Source organism: Callionymus lyra, chromosome 17 (genome assembly GCF_982586985.1).
Source record: "Callionymus lyra chromosome 17, fCalLyr1.hap1.1, whole genome shotgun sequence".
Lineage (NCBI taxonomy): Eukaryota > Metazoa > Chordata > Actinopteri > Syngnathiformes > Callionymidae > Callionymus > Callionymus lyra.
The window spans coordinates 10,818,411-10,844,947 of NC_141834.1; the positions used below are offsets into that span (position 1 = coordinate 10,818,411).

At 38.2% G+C, this 26,537-nt stretch overlaps 4 protein-coding genes across 7 annotated transcripts in view; all 4 read right to left on the reverse strand.

The window, feature by feature from the left end:
- LOC148062389 (myeloid cell surface antigen CD33-like) overlaps positions 1-26,537 on the reverse strand; it is a 40,791-nt gene that overhangs the window by 987 nt on the left and 13,267 nt on the right. Inside the window, exon 6 of the mRNA XM_087812083.1 lies at positions 25,725-25,767. Within this exon, the coding sequence (XP_087668209.1) occupies positions 25,725-25,767 (43 nt within the window). The remainder of the gene's footprint in view (positions 1-25,724; positions 25,768-26,537) is intronic.
- On the reverse strand, positions 954-3,185 carry LOC148062390 (myeloid cell surface antigen CD33-like). 2 transcript variants are annotated; one of them, XM_087812089.1, is made up of 4 exons: positions 3,065-3,185; positions 2,189-2,584; positions 1,568-1,885; positions 954-1,206 (listed from the first exon to the last, which is right to left on the reverse strand). In XM_087812089.1, the coding sequence occupies exons 1-4, from the start codon at positions 3,138-3,140 to the stop codon at positions 1,202-1,204; spliced, it is 795 nt and encodes a 264-aa protein (XP_087668215.1). In that variant the 5' UTR covers positions 3,141-3,185; the 3' UTR covers positions 954-1,201. The 2 variants fall into 2 exon arrangements, with proteins under 2 accessions (XP_087668215.1, XP_087668214.1); XM_087812088.1 differs by having other exon boundaries at positions 954-1,885.
- LOC148062391 (sialic acid-binding Ig-like lectin 5) lies at positions 6,133-12,384 on the reverse strand. Of its 2 annotated transcripts, none has more exons than XM_087812072.1 (7): positions 12,272-12,384; positions 11,402-11,791; positions 10,743-11,060; positions 9,972-10,241; positions 9,800-9,899; positions 9,686-9,728; positions 6,133-7,240 (listed from the first exon to the last, which is right to left on the reverse strand). In XM_087812072.1, the coding sequence occupies exons 1-7, from the start codon at positions 12,345-12,347 to the stop codon at positions 7,022-7,024; spliced, it is 1,416 nt and encodes a 471-aa protein (XP_087668198.1). In that variant the 5' UTR covers positions 12,348-12,384; the 3' UTR covers positions 6,133-7,021. The 2 variants fall into 2 exon arrangements, with proteins under 2 accessions (XP_087668198.1, XP_087668197.1); XM_087812071.1 differs by having other exon boundaries at positions 9,966-10,241.
- Positions 14,306-21,337, reverse strand: LOC148062392 (sialic acid-binding Ig-like lectin 8). 2 transcript variants are annotated; one of them, XM_087812075.1, is made up of 7 exons: positions 21,225-21,337; positions 20,377-20,766; positions 19,712-20,029; positions 18,897-19,166; positions 18,725-18,824; positions 18,611-18,653; positions 14,306-15,754 (listed from the first exon to the last, which is right to left on the reverse strand). In XM_087812075.1, exons 1-7 carry the CDS (start codon positions 21,298-21,300, stop codon positions 15,536-15,538), a joined length of 1,416 nt encoding a protein of 471 aa, XP_087668201.1. In that variant the 5' UTR covers positions 21,301-21,337; the 3' UTR covers positions 14,306-15,535. The 2 variants fall into 2 exon arrangements, with proteins under 2 accessions (XP_087668201.1, XP_087668199.1); XM_087812073.1 differs by having other exon boundaries at positions 18,891-19,166.

Below are 26,537 nucleotides of genomic sequence, written 5' to 3' on the forward strand. Positions count from 1 at the left end.
AGGCACCAGAAATTGTTCATGTTTAAAAAGTCTTCAGAGAATATAAGAAACAACAGGCTTTTGACAAATTAACTTATACATAAGGGCTACCACAAACGGGTGTTGTGGTCACAGCAGCCTGCTGTGTTCCCCTCCCCCTGGTCTGCCACTCCTCCTGTCGCCTCACCTCACACCTGGTCCTCATCACCAATCACACTCACCTGTTCCTGATCCTCAATCAACCCCCTTCATCTACCCTTGGATTCCCCGCGGTCGGCGCCAGATCGTACTCTACCGTGTAACTTGGATCCCTCACTCCAGCTCGCCGATCTCGCTCTCCCTCCGGCTTCCCCTTCAACTACCTGCTTCCCCTTCGTTCAATAAACCCCTTTTTGTACTCTCTGGAACTTCGCCTCTGTCTGCTCTTGGGTTCAGCATCGCAGAACATAACAACGGGTCACCTTGACCCAAAGACAACACAAGCGTTAACTACCAGAGATCAGGTAATGAGATTAATATTTCAAGAAGCCTCATCAGGTTAACTGCTGGTTTGTAGAATAAAGTTATTTTATTGTATTGTGATGGATAACTTGATGGTTTTAAAGGGAACCTTACAATATGCATGAAGAAAAATTCCTCTTGGACCGATCACATGTCCCTGACCTGTTTCGTCTCTGTTCCTGTTCCATCGCCTTGCCCTCCGATTGGTTACAGGATCACAACTAACTTCTCCTCTTCTGAACCCAAGCAAACCACCTCGCATTCTACCCCTGGCTTGGAATCTTCAAACTGTAAGTTTAAAGACTGTTTATTGCTGGATGTTGTTTAGAGTAACAGGGTTTTGAAAGAAAACTTACCATCTTGACCGAGTCATCGTGATTTTCTGACCTTTGTTTGTTTCTGAGAAGACATTTAGTTGTGTTTTTCATTCATAACGACCAACAAAGTGTAATATAACAACACATCAAAATTACCTGAAGCAACGCAGGACCAAACCAAAAACGATTGCTGACGAAAAAACTCTCACCAAAATGGGAACAAGGATTTCAATGGTCAGAAACTTTTTCCACTGGCCTGTGGTCAAGATAAGAATCATGAAATGTAAGAGTGTTCACGGTACTTTGAAGACGAGACACTTAATCTCACGGTTAGAGATCACGTTGAGAACGAGAAGTTACTGTTTTGTTTCTTTTTTGTTGTGGCCGACAACACACTGGACTTTTCACACTGTGAAAACACGATGTGTGTTTTTTTTATCAGTCTGATTAAGCTCTTACTTCATCATCGTGACAAAAGATTCAGGAAAGCTCTCACAACTGCAACTCAGACTTAGAGAAGATCATTTCATGACGTCTGAGTCTTTACATCTGCAGGTAAATTAGAAAAACTAAACAAGCTTGAGTCTCATCTGAAGGGATCAGGACTGAGGAGAATTTTGTCTGGATTATTCTTGGGGACAGAGTTAAACTAAAATAATATGTATCTGTTAAAATAATTATGACAAAAACTGTAACTCCACTTTATCGTCGACCTCCATCATTCATCAAATCAACGACAGAAATGAGAGTGAGAAGAGAGACATGCTTACTCTGAACTTTCAGGGTCTTATCCTTAGACGTGGTGTTGTTTTTAAATTTGACAGTGCAGGTGATTGTGCTGTTGTGGTGCTCCGGTGTAGAGTTGAATGTCAGCGTTGAGCTGTACTGTTTCATGAAAGAACCAAGAGAAAAATTTGTGTGAACGGTGACGTTTCCTTCGATGTAGCTTTGACGCTTCTGCTTGTCCTTCCAATTCCAGCTGATGATGGGCTCAGATCCGAAGCAGAGTCCAGGAGCAGTGCAGGTCAATGTTTCCAGCCGACTCTCTTTCAGTGAAGGAACCTTCAGAGTAGGTGTTTGACGCAGTACTGGGTTGAGAGTAATGTTTATGATTATTATATGGAAACATTCTTAAAATGTGGAGACTCATCTGCTCTGGTTCACCGCTTGTTTTGGGCGCCCCCTTCTGTTAGAAGATTATAAAACTTCTCTTAAAACTGAAGTGTCTCCAGTCTTAATGTTCATTTATTTTTAAAACAAGAGAAAGGCTGGATCCAGTTTTAATTTTTCGATAGTTTAGAATGTACTGTCTCTAACTCAAACTGCCATTTATCAAAAACATTTTCTCAAGTGATCGTGTGATTAGAAATGATTAATGAAAGTGGTCGTACCTTTGACGGAAATGTTTTGTTTCATTGCGTAGGTGTAACCAGAAACACCTGTTTTTCCTTTTAAACTTCCTTCAACCCTGAGCAGGTATGATCCAGAATCTGACTGTGAGAGGTCATTGATGATGATGCTGCAGTTCCGTCGACTCATATCAGGCTCCAACATGGACACTCGTCCTTGAAATTCGTCTTCAACGGTTGTGTCTTTCTTGTTGGTGTAGATTAGTTTCCATGATCGAGTACAAAGTCCTTTATTTGGACATTTGTACCAAAGTATGTACTGAGGGGTGAATGAGCTCGATGTCGTGAAGGAGCAAGGAATCACCAAGCAGAGTCCTTCTTCTGCAGTTATTTCACCTTCATTCAACGTGACACAGTAGTTGTCGCGGTAACACACCTCTGTTTAACAAAACACAAAAAGGGGGAAAAGTTGTACAAAAAACATTTTCACATTAATCATCTGTTTTTGAGAAGAACACATTCTCACATTTATATCACACTTTCATGCATCTTTTTTTATTTATAAATTTTTTATTTTAAATATATAAATATTTTATGTTAATATTGGTATTTTTTTTAAATGGTATAAATATAAATAGTTTAAAAATAGTATTAATTAAACTTAATTATATATATTCTATAGTTTGTTTTTATAAATTGATTTTGATTAATGTGTTACTATGTTGGTATTTTACACACTCACTGATCATTTCCTATGTATTACATATTTCTTCGGTAAACTCAAAATGAAAGATCCTTTTGAGTGCCTCGCTCCAAAGTCTATCAAAGTTTCAATTAACTTCCTCTTTTTTTTAAGCTGTAAAAACACTGATGCTTAATAGCAATACAACAGAGGCTAATAGAAAAAAGTGATCCTACCTTTAGCGCCAACGTTGCCTCCCATAGAAAAGAGCAGATGAATCCAGAAGAGAATAATCATTTTTTCTTTTAACATGGATGACAGTTGTGTCCACGCAGCTCTGACCAGATCAGTTGCTTCTAGAATACTAGTCCTCACTTTTGCTCTTCCCTTTTTTCGGCAAGTATGTTCACCCCCACCCTTCACACACTGAGATAAAAAATTGGCCAATCATTCTACGTGTTCCTCTTTCAAACTCTGGAAATATGTCGGAAGATTGTCTTTGTATTTTTGGTTTGAACTTATGCAGTAAACAATACTTACAATCGATATTCTATCATTAAGTAACAAATAATCGCTTGTTTATTATGGACATTAATTTATGCGTAAATGTCTCTTTTTTTGTGTTACATGAAGACATACGAGAGCGAGACTTTTCATTGAAATTTAATTCAAATTCTTATCTTCTGAATTCTCATTTTAGAAAGAACTTCTAGAAGACAAACGTGAGGCTGTCTCTGTTTTTTCTTAAATGTAATATAATTGGAACGTGATGGACTACTAAAAATATCTTTAAATCAGGTGTGTTGGTGAAAATATGCTGCAAAAGGTGCGTTAGTGCATCGGATGTGTTTTAGTGCATCATGTGTATCGGTATTAATGGACATTTCTTTGTTTCACCATTCAGATTCTAAACAGCGACACAGGCTTCATCAAGTGCAGAAGTGTTGGTACAGACAGCCAGCTGGACACAGAGCTTTTTCTCCGTTCTACACCGATGATGGGCAATTTGGACCAACCAGTGTTCAGATCAGCAAAGAGTCCTCGCCTGGAGATGCTGACGGATGATGATGACGAAGATCAAAGACTGGACTCGAGCTCATTCTTTGTCCAACACGAGTAGACGTATGATCGTCTGTATAAGTTTACGGAGCCATCCCAACTGAGGTATGACATTTCAAGTGCCATGAAGCTGGTCCGTAGAATTACATTCAGTATTCGACAATTTAGATTTTTATGGCAGCGTCATTGATCATCCATTTCTCTATTTTGGTTTGATTAACAGTCGATCTAAGAGATTCTTACTCATTAAAGAACAAATAAGGTTCAGGACCAGAGGAGAGAAATCCTTCCAGGCTGTTGCTCCTTAGCTTTGGAACGATCTTCCTCTCTCTTTGCACTTGATGATCTACTGAATCCTTCAAGAAACATCTCAAGACATTTTTATTTGTTCAGGCTTTTCCTTGATTTCTGGAACTCCTGTGTTGTTCTCAGTATTATCTTGACCTTTAAAGTATATATTTTATTGAGTATTGTTTTGATTGTTTAAGCGCTTTGTGACCCTGGTCTGGAAAAGCGCTATATAAATAAAAATTAATTACTTACTTACTTACTATAAATCAAAGGTGGTTCTCCCACTTCAGGTAATCTTACCTAGAGGTAAATTTAAAGTTAACCCGAACTTAGATGTTCTGAAAGTAACTTTTTTTCATGAGGGTTTTAATCGCAATTTATGGTTCATCTGTATGAGGCTGATTAATTGCTAAATTTTGGTTATGATCTAAAATGAACAAGCGTATTTGCTCTGACCAAAACTTTTAAACAAAGATTCCTGAAGTTAAACTGCGAATACCCCTCACAGCTCCTCTCTCCTCTGACCTCCAACTGACCTAGGGATCCATTTTCTTAATGTGTCTGTGAGATTCCCCCATACAGCCCCTTCTTACTCTATTTCACCTAATCTCTCCTGAAGTCTGAGCCCAGCTAATAACTGCGTAAATCAAATGCGCTAAAACTTAAACTGTGGTACCTAAACTTTTGTTTAAGACTAACGGTCTTCTTATACATACGTATGTTCGTTTAAGTGTTTAAAACACTGCAAACTTTATTCGTTAGGCCTAAACGAGTGTAAAATCACGACAGTGGTACGAGCGTATACCTAACGAGGATTTAAACATTGGAAACTCTAAACTCTAAAGCATATATAAAGTTAAGAAGAAAGAAACGTACAATTCTGAGTTCAGCTGATTTGGTTAAGTAACAATTATAATAGAATACATACATATTTAATTTTACAGACATACTGGTAAATAAGGATTCAAACAAAAATGATTTTTGAAAAAATGATTCTAAACCAAGATAAAATGGATGAATTGAATAAATTGGTAAAAAAAAACAACTCAAATGGTTTAGAAATAAAGAAACAGCGGCTACAAGGGTTACAAACGTCATTAGAGGGGAAAACAAAACGGCTGACTGCCAACAAACCCCTGACCAACATGCCAGTGTGGATTTGACAGAAACTAAGAAGGTGTGTCAAGAAGACATTCCAATCTTCACCCAATTATTCAACAAATGTGAGTCAAAAGCCAAAGAAGTTGGTTTGCTTTCAGAAATAATTCCGACCTTTTTTTCCATTTTCGGACACGTCGATTTTTGGCAATTTTTTAAAATTTGAGTGATTAAAATCTGTCGAATTATAGCTTTTTTCGAGCCTTCAAAAATAACATTTTCCCATTTGGGCAACAATGTTTTGCGCTCACATGGTCCGTCTGATATCATACTTAAGTATTCGACTTTTTTTTTCCATTTTCGGATAATTCGATTTTTGGCTATTTTTTAAAGTTTGAGTCATTAAAATCGGTCGAATTATACATTTTTTCAAGCCTTCAAAAAACGACATTTTACACATTTGGGCAACTATTTTTTGCACTCACATGGTCCATCTGATATCATACTTAAGTATTCCGACATTTTTTTTCATTTTCGGACACGTCGATTTTTGCCCATTTTTTAAAGTTTGACTGATTAAAATCAGTCGAATTGTATCTTTTTTCGAGCCTTCAAAAAACAACATTTTACAGATTGTGGCAACAATTTTTGGAGCTGACACGGTCCGTCTGATGGTTTCAAGCTTAAAACATATAAACCTGTCAAGATATTAAGAAAAAAAAAACATCAAAAGATAACGTTTTAAACATGTCACCACAAGTATTTAAGTAAGCTTTATATGCAAAAGCACCTTTCAGGAGCCAGGGTCACAAACGCTTAAGTAAACAAAATAACACTCGGGTAAAAATACTTACAAATTAAGGTCAAGACAACAAAGTTAGAATAATGACCATTTCACTTTCACAAATAATTTTGCTTTTTGTAATTGATTTTCTTCTATAAACAATGATGAGCTCATGACTGTGGTCGTCTCCCACTCCCCAGATAGAAGCATTTCATTCAAGGAATAGAACCGTATTTTCCGGACTAAGTTGCTCCGGAGTACAAGTCGCACCAGCCATAGAATGCATCATAAAGAAGGAAAAAACATATATAAGTCGCACTGCAGTATAAGTAGCATTTTTGGGGGAAATTTATTTGATAAAATCCAACACCAAGAACAGACATGTCATCTTGAAAGGCAATTTAAAATAAAAATAGAATAGATGCGACAAAAGGCTGAATAATTGTACGGTATGTTACGTTACACGACACAACTGAGAACGTGCCTGGTATGTTAACATAACATATTAAGAGTTATTCAGATAACTATAGCATAAATAACATGCTAAGAAGTTTACCAAACCATCCGTGTAACTCCAAATAACTAAAATCCAATGACATCTTCATGCTCGGTTTCACTTTTAAACAACTAACTCCGGAGGTAGAAGATGCGGCGCTTCCTCTTCTGAAATTATCAACACAGGCCTAGAGCGCCCTCTTGCGGCTTAAAGTGAATATAACATGTGAAATGATAAACCGGTAATAATGTGAATAATTTCACACATAAGTCGTTCCAGAGTATAAGTCGCATCCCCGGCTAAACTATGAACAAATCTGCGATTTATAGTCCGGAAAATAAGGTTAATAGAAATGACTAGTGACGATGTCTGATCTCATTGGAATTGGAATATAGTGCCGTCTCCTTCTCGGCCTCTTCATCCTTCACATCTGGATTTTTGCTGAATAAACTTTCGTATTCTTGATCATTTTTTTGGTGATATTTTGACAGCCGTCGAGCTCGTCATGTCTCCTCTCTTGATCTCTGAGTATTCTGTCTCCGTCGTCTCCGATGGCTTGGCAGGAGTTTTTTCTCTCGGGTGGAAGAAGTTGATGGTCGAGTAGGACGCGTCAGCTTCTCGAGGTATCGGCTCCAACATGGCTGTGTTCTGGTCAACGTCCGCCGACCTGTCGCCGACATTTTCCTGCGGAGAATTTCAAATTGTCAGTTCTTCACACAGGACCTTGAACTGTATAGATGCGGCAGATTCTTCTGAAAGCGGTGTACACTAAGGTCAGCCACGGTGTCCCACAGGGTTACGTTCTTGGATCACGGGACTTGATCAGAAGACACTCTTATAAACTTTCACTGACACCCAACTCTACTCGTCAATGAAGCCAGATGAATTAAATCAGCTAACACAAATTACAGATATCAAGTCCTGGATGACTTAAAAATTCCTCTTACTGAACTCTGGACAAAACTGAGGTTCTATTAGTTGACCCACAACATCTTAGACAATCGTTAACTAATGATCTAGCTTTACAAAATGGACCTGCCCCTGCTACTAGCACCACTGTAAAGAATCTGGTGATGTGTCTCAAATTGAATTCTTCTCTTAGTATACTAGAAGTTTGTATGCATCAGGATAGTGTACGTACTAACTAGTATGCAAATTCTCAACAGATAGTATGTCTCAATCAAACACTGCCGTTTGCACTAACAGTAAATGACGCGACAGCTTCTTCTTCTACTACTATTTAACGATGGTTGCAACCAACTGTTTGAACGCTATCGCCGACACCTGCTTGCAGCACGTTTTGCAAGTTTGGAAAAAGAAATAAAGAAAAAATATGAGAATCGAAATATTCGCGTGATATAGAAGCTGGTATCAGCACCGAAGACGTGTCATCCTTCTACTGTTGGCTGAAAATGCAGATGCAAATATCCTGTAAGTATATGCATATATATGCATTTTTATATGATGTAACTTCCGTTTACATCACTAAGATGGTAGCCATTTATGGTAGATAGTGTCCATCGAACCATACTTAGTTTTGTGGGCTTTTTAGTACGACAATTAAGTGTGCATGCCGCACTAAATTTCGCATACTAAAAATTGAGACGCACTTACGCACTAAAAATACTAACTTTGAGTACGCAAGTATGCTTTTTAAGAAACACCATGGGTGTCTGCTTTGACGAGGACTCATCATTTGACTCGCACATAAAACAAATCTCAGGGACCGTCTACTTCCACCTTCGTAACATCTCAAAAATCAGGAACTTCCTGCCTTTGGATGCTGCTGAGAAACTCATCCATGCTTTTGTTACCTCCAGGCTGGACTATTGTAACCGTCTTCTGTCAGGATGTTCCGAGAAGTCTCTCAGAACTCTTTAGCTCGTTCAGAATCTGCAGCTCGTGTCCAGAGTATCCAGAGTTCTCTCCAGAACTTCCATGGACTCTTCTATACTCTCCTCTTTTCTGGATGGATAGATTTATGGGTGGGTGTGGATGGTTGGATATATTATCTTTCATTTTGCTGAGGCTGACCTCCATAATCATTTCACTCTTGCAATTTCACAGATTTTATGTCTATAATCGCCTGTTTGTCAAGTAACTAATGATTAACATTTCTGATGGACGGCCGGTTGGATGGATGGAAAAATTAGGAATCAATGTTTTTTTATTGTTTTTTTCCATACAAGCTTTCATATTAAAGTTGAATGTCCCTTCTTTCTTTCGGCATTATGGCCCCTCACATCAGTCCCCATATAAAGTATGGGCCCATACAGTGGTATGAAAAAGTTTGGGCACCCATGTACATTTTCATGATTTTCCTTTATAAATCATTGGTTGTTTGGATAAACAAATCCATATGATTTACAGAACGTGTGCAAGAATTATTTAAACAAAATTAAGCATGTGCATAAATTTAGGCACCCTTATATCTTATTGATTTTATTACCTTTAGCAATAATTATTGGAACACAAAATTGGTTTAGTAACCTCAGTGACCCTTGACCTCCATACACAGGTGAGTCCAATCATGAGGAAGGGTATTTAAGGAGGCCAATTGTAAGTGTTTCTCCTCTTTGCATCTTCTCTGAAGAGTGGCAACATGGGAGCCTCAAAACAACTCTCAAATGACCTGAAAACAATGATTGTTCAACATCAAGGTTTAGGGGAAGGATATAGAATGCTATCTCAGAGATTTAAGCTCTCAGTTTCAACTGTGAGATACATTGTGAGGAAATGGAACACCACAGGCACAGTTCTAGTTAAGGCCCGGAGTGGCAGACCAAGGAAAATCTCAGATAAACAGGGGCGCAGGATGGTGAGAACAGTCAACCCACAGACCAGCTCCAAAGACCTGCAACATCAACTTGCTGCAGATGGTGTCACTGTGCATCGTTCAACTATTCAGTGCACTTTACACAAGGAGATGCTTTATGGAAGATTAAAAAGCCTTTTCTCTGCACACGCCATAAACAGGGTCGCTTGAGGTATGCTAAAGCACATTTGGACAAGCCAGCTTCATTTTGGAATAAGGTGCTGTGGACTGATGAAACTAAAATAGAGTTATTTGGGCATAACCAGGGGCGTTATGCATGGCGGAAAAATAACCCAGCACTCCAAGAAACTTACCATCTCGACTGACTTGTCATGCTTTCCTGACTTCTGTTTGTTTCTGAGAAGAAATTGTGTTATTATTATTCTGAATGACCAACAATTGTAAACTAGCAACACATCAAAAGGTACCTGACGCAACACAGGACCAAACCAAAAACGAATGCAGATGAAATGCCCCCCACCGAAAATGCAGCCACGATTTCAGTTGTCAGAAACTTTTTCCACTGGCCTTTGGTCAAGATAAGAATCATGAAATGTAAGAGTGTTCACGGTACTTTGAAGACAAGACACTTACTCTCACGGTTAGAGATAACATTGCGAACGAGAAGTTCCTGTTTTGTTTCTCTGTCGTTGTGGCCGACAACACACTGGACGTTCACACTGTGATCATCTCTCACACTGATGCTGCTCACGATTCCATCTTCTGATACGTTGGTGTTGACGGTATAGTCACTGTGGTTGGTCAGCAGTGGCCAGGAGATGGAGGGTAAGGGACGTCCACGACTGCCGCAGACACAAGTGAGAACTCCTGCATGTCGTTCACATGACCCGTTCAAGATCCCAGCAAACCCTAAAAAAAGAAAAAAAAAAGGGTTTTCAAGTCACAGTCACATCCACGTGTGTTTTCAGTGTTTTCATCTCATATTCAACGTTACAGATGTAGCGTCCGGAATCTTCTGCCGTCACGTTCGGTATAAAAACACGATGTGTGGTTTTGTTATCAGTCTGATTAAGCTCTTTCTTCATCATTGTGACAAGAGATTCAGGAAAACTCTCTCAACTGCAGCTCAGACTTATAGAACTTCCATTCATGACGTCTGAGTTTCCCACAATGACTGGTCTCTTTACATCTGCAGGTAAATTAGAAAAACTAAACAAGCTTGAGTCTCATCTGAAGGGATCAGGACTGCGTAGAATTTTGTCTGGATTATTCTTGGGGACAGAGTTAAACTAAAATAATACGTATCCATTAAAATAATTATGACAAAAACTGTAACTCCACTTTATCGTCGACCTCCATCATTCGTTAAATCAACGACAGAAATGAGAGTGAGAAGAGAGACATGCTTACACTGAACCTTCAGAATCATTTCCTTAGACGTGGTGGTCTTTTTAAATTTGACAGTGCAGGTGATTGTGCTGTTGTGGTGCTCCGCTGTAGAGTTGAATGTCAGCGTTGAGCTGTACTGTTTCATGAAAGAACCAAGAGAAAAATTTGCGTGAACAGTGACGTTTCCTCCGATGTAGCTTTGACGCTTCTGCTTGTCCTTCCAATTCCAGCTGATGATGGGCTCAGATCCGGAGCAGAGTCCAGGAGCAGTGCAGGTCAATGTTTCCAGCCGACTCTCTTTCAGTGAAGGAACCTTCAGAGTAGGTGTTTGACGCAGTGCTGGGTTGAGAGTAATGTTTATGATTATTATCTGGAAACATTCTTAAAATGGGGAGACTCATCTGCTCTGGTTCACCGCTTGTTTTGGGCGCCCCCTTCTGTTAGAAGATTATAAAACTTCTTTGAAAACTGAAGCGTCTCAAGTCTTAATGTTCATTTATTTTTAAAACAAGAGAAAGGCTGGATCCAGTTTTAATTTTTCGATAGTTCAGAATGTACTGTCTCTACTTCAGCCATGATGGGAAATGAATGAAACTACCGTCTCCGACAAACTGCCATTTCTCAAAAACATTTTCTCAAGTGATCGTGTGATTAGAAATGATTAATGAAAGCGGTCGTACCTTTGATGGAAATGTCTTGTGTCATTGCGTAGGTGTAACCGGTAACACCTGCTGTGTTCCTTCCTTCAACTCTGAGCCAGTATGATCCAGAATCTGACTGTGAGAGGTCATTGATGATGATGCTGCAGTTCCGTCGACTCATATCAGGCTCCAACATGGACACTCGTGCTTGAAATTCGTCTTCAATGATTGTGTCTTTCTTGTTGGTGTAGATTAGTTCTGATGTTTGAGTACAAAGTCCTTTATTTGGACATTTGTACCAAAGTATGTACTGAGGGGTGAATGAGCTCGATGTCGTGAAGGAGCAAGGAATCACCAAGCAGAGTCCTTCTTCTGCAGTTATTTTACCTTCATTCAACGTGACACAGTAGTTGTCGTGGTAACACACCTCTGTTTAACAAAACACAAAAAGGGGGAAAAGTTGTACAAAAAACATTTTCACATTAATCATCTGTTTTTGAGAAGAACACATTCTCACATTTATATCACACTTTCATGCATCTTTTTTTATTTATAATTTTTTTATTTTAAATATATAAATATTTTATGTTAATATTGGTATTTTTTTTAAATGGTATACATATAAATAGTTTAAAAATAGTATTAATTAAACTTAATTATATATATTCTATAGTTTGTTTTTATAAATTGATTTTGATTAATGTGTTACTATGTTGGTATTTTACACACTCACTGATCATTTCCTATATATTACATATTTCTTCGGTAAACTCAAAATGAAAGATCCTTTTGAGTGCCTCGCTCCAAAGTCTATCAAAGTTTCAATTAACTTCCTCTTTTTTTTAAGCTGTAAAAACACTGATGCTTAATAGCAATACAACAGAGGCTAATAGAAAAAAGGGATCCTACCTTTAGCGCCAACGTTGCCTCCCATAGAAATGAGCAGATGAATCCAGAAGAGAATAATCATTTTTTCTTTTAACATGGACGACAGTTTGTCTGTCCATGCAGCTCTGACCAGATCAGTTGCTTCTAGAATACTAGTCCTCACTTTTGCTCTTCCCTTTTTTCAGCAAGTATGTTCACCCCCACCCTTCACACCCTGAGATAAAAAATTGGCCAATCATTCTACGTGTTCCTCTTTCAAACTCTGGAAATATGTCGGAAGATTGTCTTTGTATTTTTGGTTTGAACTTATGCAGTAAACAATACTTACAATCGATATTCTATCATTAAGTAACAAATAATCGCTTGTTTATTATGGACAGTAATTTATGCGTAAATGTCTCTTTTTTTGTGTTACATGAAGACATACGAGAGCGAGACTTTTCATTGAAATTTAATTCAAATTCTTATCTTCTGAATTCTCATTTTAGAAAGAACTTCTAGAAGACAAACGTGAGGCTGTCTCTGTTTTTACTTAAATGTAATATAATTGGAACGTGATGGACTACTAAAAATATCTTTAAATCAGGTGTGTTGGTGAAAATATGCTGCAAAAGGTGTTAGTTTATCGGATGTGTGTTAGTGCATCATGTGTATCGGTATTAATGGACATTTATTTATTTCACCTTTTATATTGTGAACAGCGACACAGGCTTCATCAAGTGCAGAAGTGTTGGTACAGACAGCCAGCTGGACACAGAGCTTTTCCTCCGTTCTACACCGATGATGGGCAATTTGGACCAACCAGTGTTCAGATCAGCAAAGAGTCCTCGTCTGGAGATGCTGACGGATGATGATGACGAAGATCAAAGACTGGACTCGAGCTCATTCTTTGTCCAACACGAGTAGACGTATGATCGTCTGTATAAGTTTACGGAGCCATCCCAACTGAGGTAAGACATTTCAAGTGCCATGAAGCTGGTCCGTAGAATAACATTCAGTATTCGACAATTTAGATTTTTATGGCAGCGTCATTCATCATCCATTTCTCTATTTTGGTTTGATTAACAGTCGATCTAAGAGCTTCTTACTCATTAAAGAACATATAATCACGGCAAACAAGTAGTTACTACAGTTAATGAGATTGATTCGAATAAGTGTTTGATAGTTTATTAATAACAATTAATTAATTATTAGCCGCACTGTGGATCAGAATCTACTGATGGTTTCACGCACACAGTTCAGGAACAGAGGAGAGAAATCCTTCCAGGCTGTTGCTCCTAAGCTTTGGAACGATCTTCCTCTCTCTGTGCACTTGATGGATCTACTGACTCCTTCAAGAAACATCTCAAGACATTTTTATTTGTTCAGGCTTTTACTTGATTTCTGGAACTCCTGTGTTGTTCCCAGTATTATCTTGACCTTTAAAGTATTTTATTGATTATTGTTTTGATTGTTTAAGCGCTTTGTGACCCTGGTCTTGAAAAGCGCTTTATAAATACAAATTACTTACTTACTTACTTACTTACTATAAATCAAAGGTGGTTCTCCCACTTCAGGTAATCTTACCTAGAGGTAAATTTGAAGTTAAATCAACCCGAACTTAGATGTTCTGAAAGTTTTTTTTTTATAAGGGTTTTAATCGCAATTTAAGGTTCATCCGTGTGAGGCTGATTAATTGCTAAATCTTGGTTATGATCTAAAATAAACAACCTTCAACTGACCTAGGGATCCATTTTCTTAATGTGTCTGTGTGATTCCCCCATACAGCCCCTTCTTTTTCTATTTCACCTAATCTCTCCTGAAGTCTGAGCCCAGCTAATAGCTGCGTAAATCAAAAGCGCTAAAACTAAAACTTAAACTGTGGTACCTAAATTTGTATAAGACTAACGGTCTTCTTATACATACATATGTTAGTTTAAGTGTTTAAAACACTGCAAACCTATGTTGTAAAGTAGTTTAAAATCACGACAGTGCTATGAGCGTATACCTAACCAGGATTTAAACATCCGAAACGCTGTCCTTAAATGATATTATGATATGATATGATAATGATATTAAACTATGGTTTAAAGACATTATTGGCCGATTTCTGAGACGTTGATTTTTCACCCCTTTTTCAACGTACTGTAGTCAAAATATGTCGAAATCTCAACCTTTTTTGAGGCTTCAGAAAACAACATTTAGGCAACATTTATTTGCATTCACATTATCCGCCTGATATTAAACTATAGTTTAAAGACATTATTGGACGATTTCGGAGACGTTGACTTTTGGCCTTTTTTTTAAAAGTTTGAGTGGTTAAAATCGTTAGTCGATTTATACCTTTTTTCGAGCCTTCAAAAAACAACATTTTACACATTTGGGCAACATTTTTTTGCGCTCACATGGTCCGTCTGATATGAAACTATGGTTTCAAGCTTAAAACATATAAACCTGTCAAGATATTAAGAAAAAAAAATACATCAAAAGATAACGTTTTAAACATCTCACCATAAGTATTTAAGTAAGCTTTATATGCAAAAGCACCTCTCAGGAGCCAGGGTCACAAACGCTTAAGTAAACAAAAATAACACTAAAAAATAAAAATACTTACAAATTAAGGTCAAGACAACAAAGTTATAATAATGACCATTTCACTTTCACAAAGAATTTTGCTTTTTGTAATTGATTTTCTTCTATAAACAATGATGAGCTCATGACTGTGGTCGTCTCCCACTCCCCAGATAGAAGCATTTCATTCAAGGAATATAACCGTATTTTCCGGAATATAAGTCGCTCCGGAGTACAAGTCGCACCAGCCATAAAATGCATCATAAAGAAGGAAAAAACATATATAAGTCGCACTGGAGTATAAGTCGCATTTTTGGGGGAAATTTATTTGATAAAATCCAACACCAAGAACAGACATGTCCTCTTGAAAGGCAATTTAAAATAAAAAATAGAATAGAGGCGACAACAGGCTGAATAATTGTACGGTATGCTTACGTTACTTCTGAAATTATCAACACAGGCCTAGAGCGCCCTCTTGCGGCTTAAAGTGAAAATAACATGTGAAATGATATACCGGTAATAATGTGTTAATAATTTCACACATAAGTCACTCCAGAGTATAAGTCGCACCCCCTGGCTAAACTATGAAAACAACTGTGACTTATAGTCCGGAAAATTTGGTAAATAGAAATTGGATGTCTGATCTCATTGGAATTGTAATATAGTGCCGTCTCCTTCTCGGCCTCTTCATCCTTCACATCCGGATTTTCACGGAATAAACTTTCGTATTCTTGATCATTTTTTTGGTGACATTTTGGCAGCCGTCGAGCTCGTCATGTCTCCTCTCTTGATCTCTGAGTATTCTGTCTCCGTCGTCTCCGATGGCTTTGCAGGAGTTTTTTCTCTCGGATGGAAGAAGTTGATGGTGGAGTAGGACGCGTCAGCTTCTCGAGGTATCGGCTCCAACATGGCTGTGTTCTGGTCAACGTCCGCCGACCTGTCGGCGACATTTTCCTGCGGAGAATTTCAAATTGTCAGGTTCTTCACACTGGACCTTGAACTGTATAGAAGCGGCAGATTCCTCTAAAAGCGGTGAACACTAAGGTCGGCCACGGTGTCCCACAGGGTTACGTTCTTGGTCCACTAGGGGACTTGATCAGAAGACACTCTATAAACTTTCACTGACACCCAACTCTACTCGTCAATGAAGCCAGATGAATTAAATCAGCTAACACAAATTACAGATATCAAGTCCTGGATGACTAAAAAAATCCTCTTACTGAACTCTGGACAAAAGTGAGGTTCTACTAGTTGACCCACAACATCTCAGACAATCGTTAACTAATGATCTAGCTTTACAAAATGGACTTTCTCCTGCTACTAGCACCACTGTAAAGAATCTGGTGCTGTGTCTCAAATTGCATACTTCTCTTAGTATACTAGAAGTTAGTATGGATCAGGATAGTGTACGTACTAACTAGTACGCAAATTCTCAACAGATAGTATGTCTCAATCACACACTGCCGCTACGCAACAGGAAATGACGCGACAGCTTCTTCTTCTACTACTATTTAACGATGGTTGCAACCAGTTGTTGGAACGCTATCGCCGACACCTGCTTGCAGCACGTTTTGCAAGTTTGGAAAAAGAAATAAAGAAAAAATATGAGAATCGAAATATTCGCGTGATATAGAAGCTGGTATCAGCACCGAAGACGTGTCATCCTTCTACTGTTGGCTGAAAATGCAGATGCAAATATCCTGTAAGTATATGCATATATATGCATTTTTATATGACGTAACTTCCGTTTACATCACTAAGATGGTAGCCATTTATGGTAGATAGTGTCCATCGAACCATACTCAGTTTTGTTGGCGTTTTAGTACGAGAATTAAGTGTGCATGCCGCACTAAATTTCACATACTAATAATTGAGACGCACTTACGCACTATAAATACTAACTTTGAGTACGCAAGTATGCGATTTGAGAAACAGCATGGGTGTCTGCTTTGACGATGACTCATCATTTGACTCACACATAAAACAAATCTCACGGACCGTCTACTTCCACCTTCGTAACATCTCAAAAATCAAGCACTTCCTACCTTTGGATGCTGCTGAGAAACTCAACCATGGAACTCAAAATTGGTTTAGTAACCTCAGTGACCCTTGACCTCCATACACAGGTGAGTCCAATCATGAGAATTGGTATTTAAGGAGGCCAATTGTAAGTGTTTCTCCTCTTTGCATCTTCTCTGAAGAGTGGCAACATGGGAGCCTCGAAACAACTCTCAAATGACCTGAAAACAATGATTGTTCAACATCAAGGTTTAGGGGAAGGATATAGAAAGCTATCTCAGAGATTTAAGCTCTAAGTTTCAACTGTGAGGAACATTGTGAGGAAATGGAAGACCACAGGCACAGTTCTAGTTAAGGCCTGGAGTGGGAGACCAAGGAAAATCTCAGATAAAAAGAGGCGCAGGATGGTGAGAACAGTCACAGTCAACCCACAGACCATCTCCAAAGACCTGCAACATCAACTTGCTGCAGATGGTGTCACTGTGCATCGTTCAACTATTCAGCGCACTTTACACAAGGAGATGCTTTATGGAAGAGTAATGCGGAAAAAGCCTTTTCTCTGCACACGCCACAAACAGGGTCGCTTGAGGTATGCTAAAGCACATTTGGACAAGCCAGCTTCATTTTGGAATAAGGTGCTGTGGACTGATGAAACTAAAATAGAGTTATTTGGGCATAACCAGGGGCGTTATGCATGGCGGAAAAATAACCCAGCATTCCAAGAAAAGAACTTGCTGCCTACAGTAAAATTTGGGGGGCTGTGTGGCCAGTGCAGGGACGGGGAATCTTGTAAAAGATGAGGGGCGCATGGATTCCTCTCAATATCAGCAGATTCTGGAGCACGGGGCTGGATCTTTCAACAAGACAACGATCCTAAACACTTCTCAAAATCCACTAAGGCGTTCATGCAGAGGAACAAGTATAACGTTCTGGAATGGCCATCTCAGTCCCCAGACCTGAATATTATTGAAAATTTATGGTGTGATTTAAAGCGGGCGGTCCATGCTCGGAAACCATCAAACCTGACTGAACTGGAGAGGATCTGTAAAGAAGAATAGTCCAAAATACCTTCCACAAGAATCCAGACCCTAATTGGAAGCTATAGGAAGCGTTTAGAGGCTGTTATTTCTGAAGGAGGATGCACAAAATATTGAGTAATTTTTCTTTTGTGATGCCTACATTTATGCACATACCTAATTTTGTTTAAATAATTCTTGCACACTTTCTGTAAATCATATAAACTTTATTTCACTTCTCAAATATCACTGTGTTTGTCTCCTATAAAATATATTTAACTGGAATTTTTCATCCAAACAACCAATGATTTATAAAGGAAAATCATGAAACTGTACAGGGGTGCCCAAACTTGTTCATACCACTGTAATTGCCCAACCTCGTTTATACCTTTAGAGTTAACGTTTATAGCATGATTGGAAATCCGCATAACATTTCAGGCAAGCATTTGACTCAAGGCTTCCCTCTCATTGATATTTTTTTTACGGATTTTCATGAAGTCAGATTAATGCCGTCATTATGACAGTTAAAGTTAAATAATTACTGGATATCTCTTAGTGATGGGTTGATGACGCTTCATGAAGCGCTCTTGGATGAATAACCTTTGCCTTTTGAGCAACTATATTAACGAAATCTGTCATTTTTGAGCAAATAGTGCAATCTATTGATTTATCAGGTCAATCGCTTATTTGTGGATAGTCGATTTTTATCACGATGAATGGCTTAAGGGTTTGTGTGATGTTGGTTTTTTTCAAACAGATTTGAAAGAAAACTTACCATCTCCACTGACTCGTCATGCTTTCCTGACTTCTGTTTGTTTCTGAGAAGAAATTGTGTTATTATTATTCTGAATGACCAACAACTGTAAACTAGCAACACATCAAAAGGTACCTGACGCAACACAGGACCAAACCAAAAACGAATACAGATGAAATGCCCCCCACCGAAAATGCAGTCACGATTTCAGTTGTCAGAAACTTTTTCCACTGGCCTGTGGTCAAGATAAGAATCATGAAATGTAAGAGTGTTCCCGGTACTTTGAAGACAAGACACTTACTCTCACGGTTAGAGATAACGTTGCGAACGAGAAGTTCCTGTTTTGTTTCTCTGTCGTTGTGGCCGACAACACACTGGACGTTCACACTGTGATCATCTCTCACACTGATGCTGCTCATGATTCCATCTTCTGATACGTTGGTGTTGACGGTATAGTCACTGTGGTTGGTCAGCAGTGGCCAGGAGATGGAGGGTAAGGGACGTCCACGACTGCCGCAGACACAAGTGAGAACTCCTGCATGTCGTTCACATGACCCGTTCAAGATCCCAGCAAACACTAAAAAAGGAGAAAAAAAAGGTTAGAAACATATTATTTTCAAACGATTGAATAGGATCAGAAAACATGGTTCAAACAAGTCACAGTCACATCCACGTGTGTTTTCAGTGTTTTCATCTTATATCGAACGTTACAGATGTAGTGTCCGGAATCTTCTGCCGTCATGTTCGGTATAAAAACATGATGTGTGGTTTTGTTATCAGTCTGATTAAGTTCTTTCTTCATCATCGTGACAAGAGATTCAGGAAAACTCTCACAACTGCAGCTCAGACTTAGAGAACTTCCATTCATGACGTCTGAGTTTCCCACAATGACTGGTCTCTTTACATCTGCAAGTATACGTGGAAAAAACTAAACAAGCTTGAGTCTCATCTGAAGGGATCAGAATTGCGGAGAATTTTGTCCAGATTTTCTTGGGGAAAGAGTTAAACTAAAATAATATGTATCTGTTAAAATAATTATGACTGTAACTCCACTTTAACATCGACCTCCATCATTCATCAAATCAACGACAGAAATGAGAGTGAGAAGAGAGACATGCTTACACTGAACTTTCAGGGTCTTATCCTTAGACGTGGTGGTGTTTTTAAATTTGACAGTGCAGGTGATTGTGCTGTTGTGGTGCTCCGGTGTAGAGTTGAACGTCAGCGTTGAGCTGTACTGTTTCATGAAAGATCCAAGAGAAAAATTTGCGTGAACAGTGACGTTTCCTCCGATGTTGCTTTGACGCTTCTGCTTGTCCTTCCAATTCCAGCTGATGATGGGCTCAGATCCGGAGCAGAGTCCAGGAGCAGTGCAGGTCAATGTTTCCAGCCGACTCTCTTTCAGTGAAGGAACCTTCAGAGTTGGTTTTTGACGCAGTACTGGGTTGAGAGTAATGTTTATGATTATTATCTGGAAACATTCTTAAAATGGGGAGACTCATCTGCTCTGGTTCACCGCTTGTTTTGGGCGCCCCCTTCTGTTAGAAGATTATAAAACTTCTTTGAAAACTGAAGTGTCTCCAGTCTTAATGTTCATTTATTTTTAAAATAAGAGAAAGGCTGGATCCAGTTTTAATTTTTCGATAGTTCAGAATGTACTGTCTCTACTTCAGCCATGATGGTAAATGAATGAAACTACCGTCTCTGACAAACCGCCATTTCTCAAAAACATTTTCTCAAGTGATCGTGCACGTGTGATTAGAAATGGTTAATGAAAGTGGTCGTACCTTTGACGGAAATTCCTTGTTTCATTGTGTAGCTGTAACCAGTTGTTTGTCCTTTTAAACTTCCTTCAACCCTGAGCAGGTATGATCCAGAATCTGACTGTAAGAGGTCATTGATGATGATGCTGCAGTTCCGTCGACTCATATCAGGCTCCAACATGGACACTCGTCCTTGAAATTCGTCTTCAACGGTTGTGTCTTTCTTGTTGGTGTAGATTAGTTTTGATGTTTGAGTACAAAGTCCTTTATTTGAACATTTGTACCAAAGTATGTACTGAGGGGTGAATGAGCTCGATGTCGTGAAGGAGCAAGGAATCACCAAGCAGAGTCCTTCTTCTGCAGTTATTTCACCTTCATTCAACGTGACACAGTAGTTGTCGCGGTAACACACCTCTGTTTAACAAAACACAAAAAGGGGGAAAAGTTGTACAAAAACATTATCACATTTAATCATCTGTTTTTGAGAAGAACACATTCTCACATTTATATCACACTTTCATGCATCTTTTTTAATTTATAAATTGTTTATTTAAAATATATATTTTTTTATGTTAATACTGGTATGTTTTTTACATGGTATAAATACACATAGTTTAAAAATATATTCAATAGTTTGTTTTTATAAATTGATTATTTGATTAATACGTGTTACTATGTTGGTATTTTACACACTCACTGATCATTTCCTATATATTACATATTTCTTCTGTAAACTCTAATGAAAGATCCTTTTGAGTGCCTCACTCAAAAGTCTATCAAAGTTTCTATTAACCTCCTTTTTTTTTTAAGCTGTTAAAACACTGACGCTTAATAGCAATACAAGAGAGGCTAATAGAAAAAAGGGATCCTACCTTTAGCGCCAACGTTGCCTCCCATAGAAATGAGCAGATGAATCCAGAAGAGAATAATCATTTTTTCTTTTAACATGGACGACAGTTTGTCTGTCCACGCAGCTGTGACCAGATTTGTTGCTTCTAGAATACTAGTCCTCACTTTTGCTCTTCCCTTTTTTCAGCAAGTATGTTCACCCCCACCCTTCACACACTGAGATAAAAAATTGGCCAATCATTCTACTTGTTCCTCTTTTAAACTCTGGGGGAAAAAAAACAAACATATTTTCATCCTATTAGTTGTTCAGATGAAAAGTAAAAATATGACCAGTCGTTTAAGTATTTTCAAAAACGTTGTGTACAATGAGATTTGTGGTTAAAATGTTCAAAATAGTCAAAAGCAACACACTTTCATAAGAAAAAATGAACGAAGATCTTGAGGCTTTTTCTGCTGTTTATTCAATGAAATAATGCAAATTGGAACGTGATGGAACATAAAAGTGTCATTGAGTTTGTGCAAGAGTGAAAACAACTCAACGGTATCAACATGATATTGATCAATGCATTATTGATATCATCTAAAGTCAAAGACATTGGTCCAGTTGTGCTTTTAAAAAAAACTCTTTACATGACTTAAATGAACAAATAACCATATACTTTACACACCGATGAGCCTAATCATAATGACCACCAATCCAAATGACATCCCTATTGTCAATTATTGAATACTTAATACTACACCCACATGTGGTCATAATGTTATAGCAGATCGGTGAAGAACAAGTTTTGCAGATAAACCGTCTGTTTGAGTTCATACGTTCACTCTAATGCACATTAGTTATTATTTAAAATTACAACGTATTCAAGCAGATAAACGTTTAAGTCGACTGGAGGAATTAAATCTTTATTTTGTACTCAGACACGTGACTACCGTCGTAACTCCCATAACCAGCTGTACATTTCACTTCCTTTCCATATATAAAATATTAATAAATATTATCAACACCGTCATGAGAGTTAGGGGATTATTATTGAGCTGTGAAGTAACATCACAGGTCCATCAAATGTCTTTTGGTGACGGCAACGCTGGTTTGGCAGCATCATTTTCAGTCAAACGCAGAGTTATCTTCACCAGTGATGCAAGAATAAACCATAGAGTGTCGCCCCTTTTTACGCACTATTTGAATAGAAACACACACTCACACAAATACATTGTCAGGTTTAACACTTCAGTTGCAGTTGCACGCTTGCTCTTTTTTTGTCTTTTTTTTTTACAAATCAACCCAGTAGCTCACACATGCTGGAAATGAAATGATGGAACGACCGTAACATTTATTTTCTCCTACAGAGGATGAAATCATTGATGTTTTTGTTGTTCATCAAACGTCTTCAAAAGATGTTTGTGGAAACTGAACCTCATTTTTGCAGAGTAAAACGAATGAAAAGATGCAGATATAAGTGAATTCAAAAAAGGTTGGGTTTGTAGGCCCTCAAAGCGGAGCTACATAAGCTCGAACATGTTTGTATTTGGCTCCCCCCAGGGTTAGAATAGTGGAATTGCAATTTCATGAAAACTTGTACACGGTTGCCACAACACACCTTTGCTTACAAAACAAGTAAAAGGCCATTGGCACTTTTCTGTTTTACTTTTGTGTAAACTTTTTTAATGTCTTTTCAGTACTTAAGAGTATATGGAAATGAATGCAAACGCCGTCTATAACCAGCTTCGTAGCTAAAGCGGTTGGGTGTTTAAAGTTGTGCTGTGAGAAGCACTATTACAATTAAAGTTAGAGAATTCACACATTGTAGAAAATTTGAAAAAAATAAAAATAATTCAAATTTAATGCTTTAATTGACTCGCTAACTTTAGCTTAGCACGACAAAATCTTTTTGGCGAGAAAAAAATAACTTTTTCTCACGATTGATGGAACAGAACAAAACGTCAATGATTTCTCATCAACTTGCTAAGTTGGGATGACTAAAGACAGATAAAAACAAAACAAAAAAATCGGTTTTCCCCGCCCTGACACTTTGACAGGCAGCAGACACAGCAACAATTATCAGACAGATGAAAAGCATGACTGGATGAACCTTGAACGAGTGGGAAACATCAATAAAATAAATAATAAAAAAGCAGGTTAAAATTGCATGAATTAGAAATATTTACAGTTTCTGGTAGCAAAATTCTACATTGTCCGTAGGTCATGTTCTGACCTGAAGAAGTGGCTTTTTCCCAAAAGGTATAGGGCCATTGACTGAACACAGGGATGTGGACAAGATGAGTAACAACAAGAGAAAGTGGTGAAAACGTTACACTAGATTTTGTGCAGCAGAAGATGAAGCGGGAGAACTGGGTTGCCACTGCGTCTCGCCTAGCCAAGGGATCAGGGAAGGATCGCGATTCATTTGGCTTTGATTTCTGAGTAGTTGCTGCCATCATCCCCCCTCCCGAAGACCCCTTCCCTGGGCCTGGCACCGATAAACTCCAGAGCAGCATAATTCAACTCTTGCCTCTCCAGTCCTGCCAAAGAGCCCACAGGTTGATTATCCCCGTCTTCTCCCTGAAGACAGAAGGACGCATCAGTGCGGAGAATCGATGGCGGCCGACACACGTACATGGTTGACGACGGGCATTGAAATGTTTCTGATCTGGTGCCCATTCTTGATTCTTTGTGGCATCACAACTACAATTCTACACCACAGCTAAAGGTGGTTTAGCAACTGCTCAAGTTAGCTTAAAAGCTAACAGTCCTCGATGGCCTAGGATTTGGAAATTTGCTTGTTAACTTTTGCATTTGCCGCCTGTTCTCTGCTGATCTAATCGATTTTTCAAATTAAATACAATTATGGAGTAAGTCGAAAGAGACAATAAGACGGAATGTCTGCTGTCCATGTGGTCTGACGACCCTTACTGAGAAGCAACAGTACAAACCCCTATTCTAATCGGACTGCAATTTAATAGCCGTTAATAGTTGGTAAAAGAAACACAAAGCTGGTAAGACGTTATCCATTATTTATCCATTTCCAGAGGACATTTCAATGCCAGGAATGTAAGGTGTTATTTGTAGCCGACAAGATGTTTTACCGTTAGAAGCTTCAGTTAGCATTTATGCTAAAGACGGTCATGACGTGTAGGCCAGCTTACAATGAAACCTGGATGCTTGCGACAATATCTGGGTTTCTATTACCCTTTGTAGAAAAAAAACAAAACGTGCAGTGATAGGAAATAATGTAGCAAGTCATGCAACTAGTTCATTCAGAAAAGAACCTTTGGGGATCATACTTGAGGAAGAAATGCAATAGTTGACTAGCTAGCGAACGTTTGAGTCAAAAGGGAAGAAATATGGCTTTATTTCGCGAAAACGGTAATGGAAACCCAGTTACAGAGATCGGAACTTTAATAGGGATTCGTTGAGAACCTTACCGTGGTTTCCTCTAGAATGGAGTTAAACTTTGAGCCCAACAGCTCTGTCTTAAGCTGCGTCAGAGTTAGGGGAGAGAAAAACAGACAATGTAGAGAAGCGATGAAAGGAAGAGAAAACAATGTGTTTAAGTGTCAAGGTTGGTGCGTCTGGAATGTTATTGACGAGATTCCCTGAAGCATTTTTTTTCTTTTTCATTCCCAGAGTGAGATCTTTGGCTCCTGCAGGTGTCTTTGTCATAGTCTGAACCATTATAGATTTTTTTTTTATAAAATAAATTATTTTCTTTTCAAGAAGAAAACTTATTGAATGACAGGCATGTATTTACTAACTAACTAAATTTAAATAACACTTGTTATTTACAGACACAGGCATTTTCTTGGTAAAAATGAACATTTTATTAACGCATATGTACGATTGAATCATTGTCTTGGAGATGATTCCTCTGGATCGAAGTCCTCGTATTCTTCTGCTTGATTTTCCTATTCAAAACACATTTTGAAGTAGAATTATTATGGTGCTTAATTCGGTCTCTACCTTCTTATTCTCGACACTATCATCTAAAGGAGGGGCAAATGTTCTTCAGAACCTTGTGAGCAAGCTGCAATTTTCATTTAAATTCCCCAGTCTTAAGAGAATTTAAGAAACAACAGGCTTTTGACAAATTAACTTATTCATAAGGGCTACCACAAACGGGTCACCTTGACCCAGAGACAACACAAGCGTTAACTACCAGAGATCAGGTAATGAGATTAATATTTCAAGAAGCCTCATCAGTTTAACTGCTAGTTTGTAGAATAAAGATGGGTTTTATTGTATTGTGATGGATAACTTGATGGTTTCAAAGGGAACTTTACAATATGCGTGAAGAAAAATTCCTCTTTGTCTGATCACATCGTCTCTGTTCCTGTTCCATCGCCTTGCCCTTTGATTGGTTACAGGATCACAACTAAGTTCTCCTCTGACTGCATCTGCTGGTCTGAACCCAAGCAAACCGCCTCGCATTCTACCCCTGAATTGGAATCTTCAAACTGTAAGTTTAAAGACTGTTTATTGCTGGATGTTGTTTAGAGTAACAGGGTTTCCAAAGAAAACTTACCATCTTGACCGAGTCATCGTGATTTTCTGACCTGTGTTTGTTTCTGAGAAGACATTTAGTTGTGTTTTTCATTCATAACGACCAACAAAGTGTAATATAACAACACATCAAAATTACCTGAAGCAACGCAGGACCAAACACTGTTGCTACTGCTGCTACTGAATCATTTTATAATAATTTCTACATGATTGATACTTCTAATTCTAATTTCTTGTACCTGGTTGTTGTACAAATTGCCTTTTTGTGATTTCGAGTTTTGACTGCAAATTATCATTGTATTTGTGTTGTTTATCGCTGCCATGTGCCAAACCATTTTGGTGACATTGATTTCCAGACTTTTTTTTTTTACTTCGTCAAATAAAAAAAATCATTTTTTACTGGGCTTTTGAGACTTCAGAAATGTATATATTTAAAATTTAGGTAACACAAATAATTTTACACATGTGTAACATGGTCCGCTGGGACATGTTTTTTCATCATTTCTTTCCCCATTTTAGACTTAAATCATTTTGAGAATTCGAGACTAACTCCGCAAAAAGATCACATTTTGAAATGTTACTATATTTTTTGTGTGGTCATACAGTCTGTAATATGAAGAACTTTGGTTTTTATGCATTTTCTTTCCATACATTAAGAGGAGTTATGTTAGACTTTGATTTTTGAGCATTTTTTTTTCTATTTTCAAGGTGATTTTTTTTTTTTTTTCTGAGTTTTTGAGACTTCGGTAAACCCAACCTCAAATGTTGGTGACCATTCATTTCAAGTCATGTTTTAAAATGTGGGTAACGTTGATGTGTCCACCCGAACACCATG

Bases quoted from the DNA above. Each gene is read 5' to 3' on its own strand.
- LOC148062392 (XM_087812073.1), bottom strand. From the start codon at position 21,300: ATGTTAAAAGAAAAAATGATTATTCTCTTCTGGATTCATCTGCTCATT. The intron at 20,767-21,224 runs GTAGGATCCCTT...TTTGTTAAACAG, and splicing joins AGGCAACGTTGGCGCTAAAG to AGGTGTGTTACCGCGACAAC. The intron at 18,654-18,724 runs GTACCTTTTGAT...ATTTCTTCTCAG, and splicing joins TTGGTCCTGTGTTGCGTCAG to AAACAAACAGAAGTCAGGAA.
- LOC148062391 (XM_087812071.1), bottom strand. From the start codon at position 12,347: ATGTTAAAAGAAAAAATGATTATTCTCTTCTGGATTCATCTGCTCATT. The intron at 11,792-12,271 runs GTAGGATCCCTT...TTTGTTAAACAG, and splicing joins AGGCAACGTTGGCGCTAAAG to AGGTGTGTTACCACGACAAC. The intron at 9,729-9,799 runs GTACCTTTTGAT...ATTTCTTCTCAG, and splicing joins TTGGTCCTGTGTTGCGTCAG to AAACAAACAGAAGTCAGGAA.
- LOC148062390 (XM_087812088.1), bottom strand. From the start codon at position 3,140: ATGTTAAAAGAAAAAATGATTATTCTCTTCTGGATTCATCTGCTCTTT. The intron at 2,585-3,064 runs GTAGGATCACTT...TTTGTTAAACAG, and splicing joins AGGCAACGTTGGCGCTAAAG to AGGTGTGTTACCGCGACAAC. The intron at 1,886-2,188 runs GTACGACCACTT...CTCTCAACCCAG, and splicing joins ACAAAACATTTCCGTCAAAG to TACTGCGTCAAACACCTACT.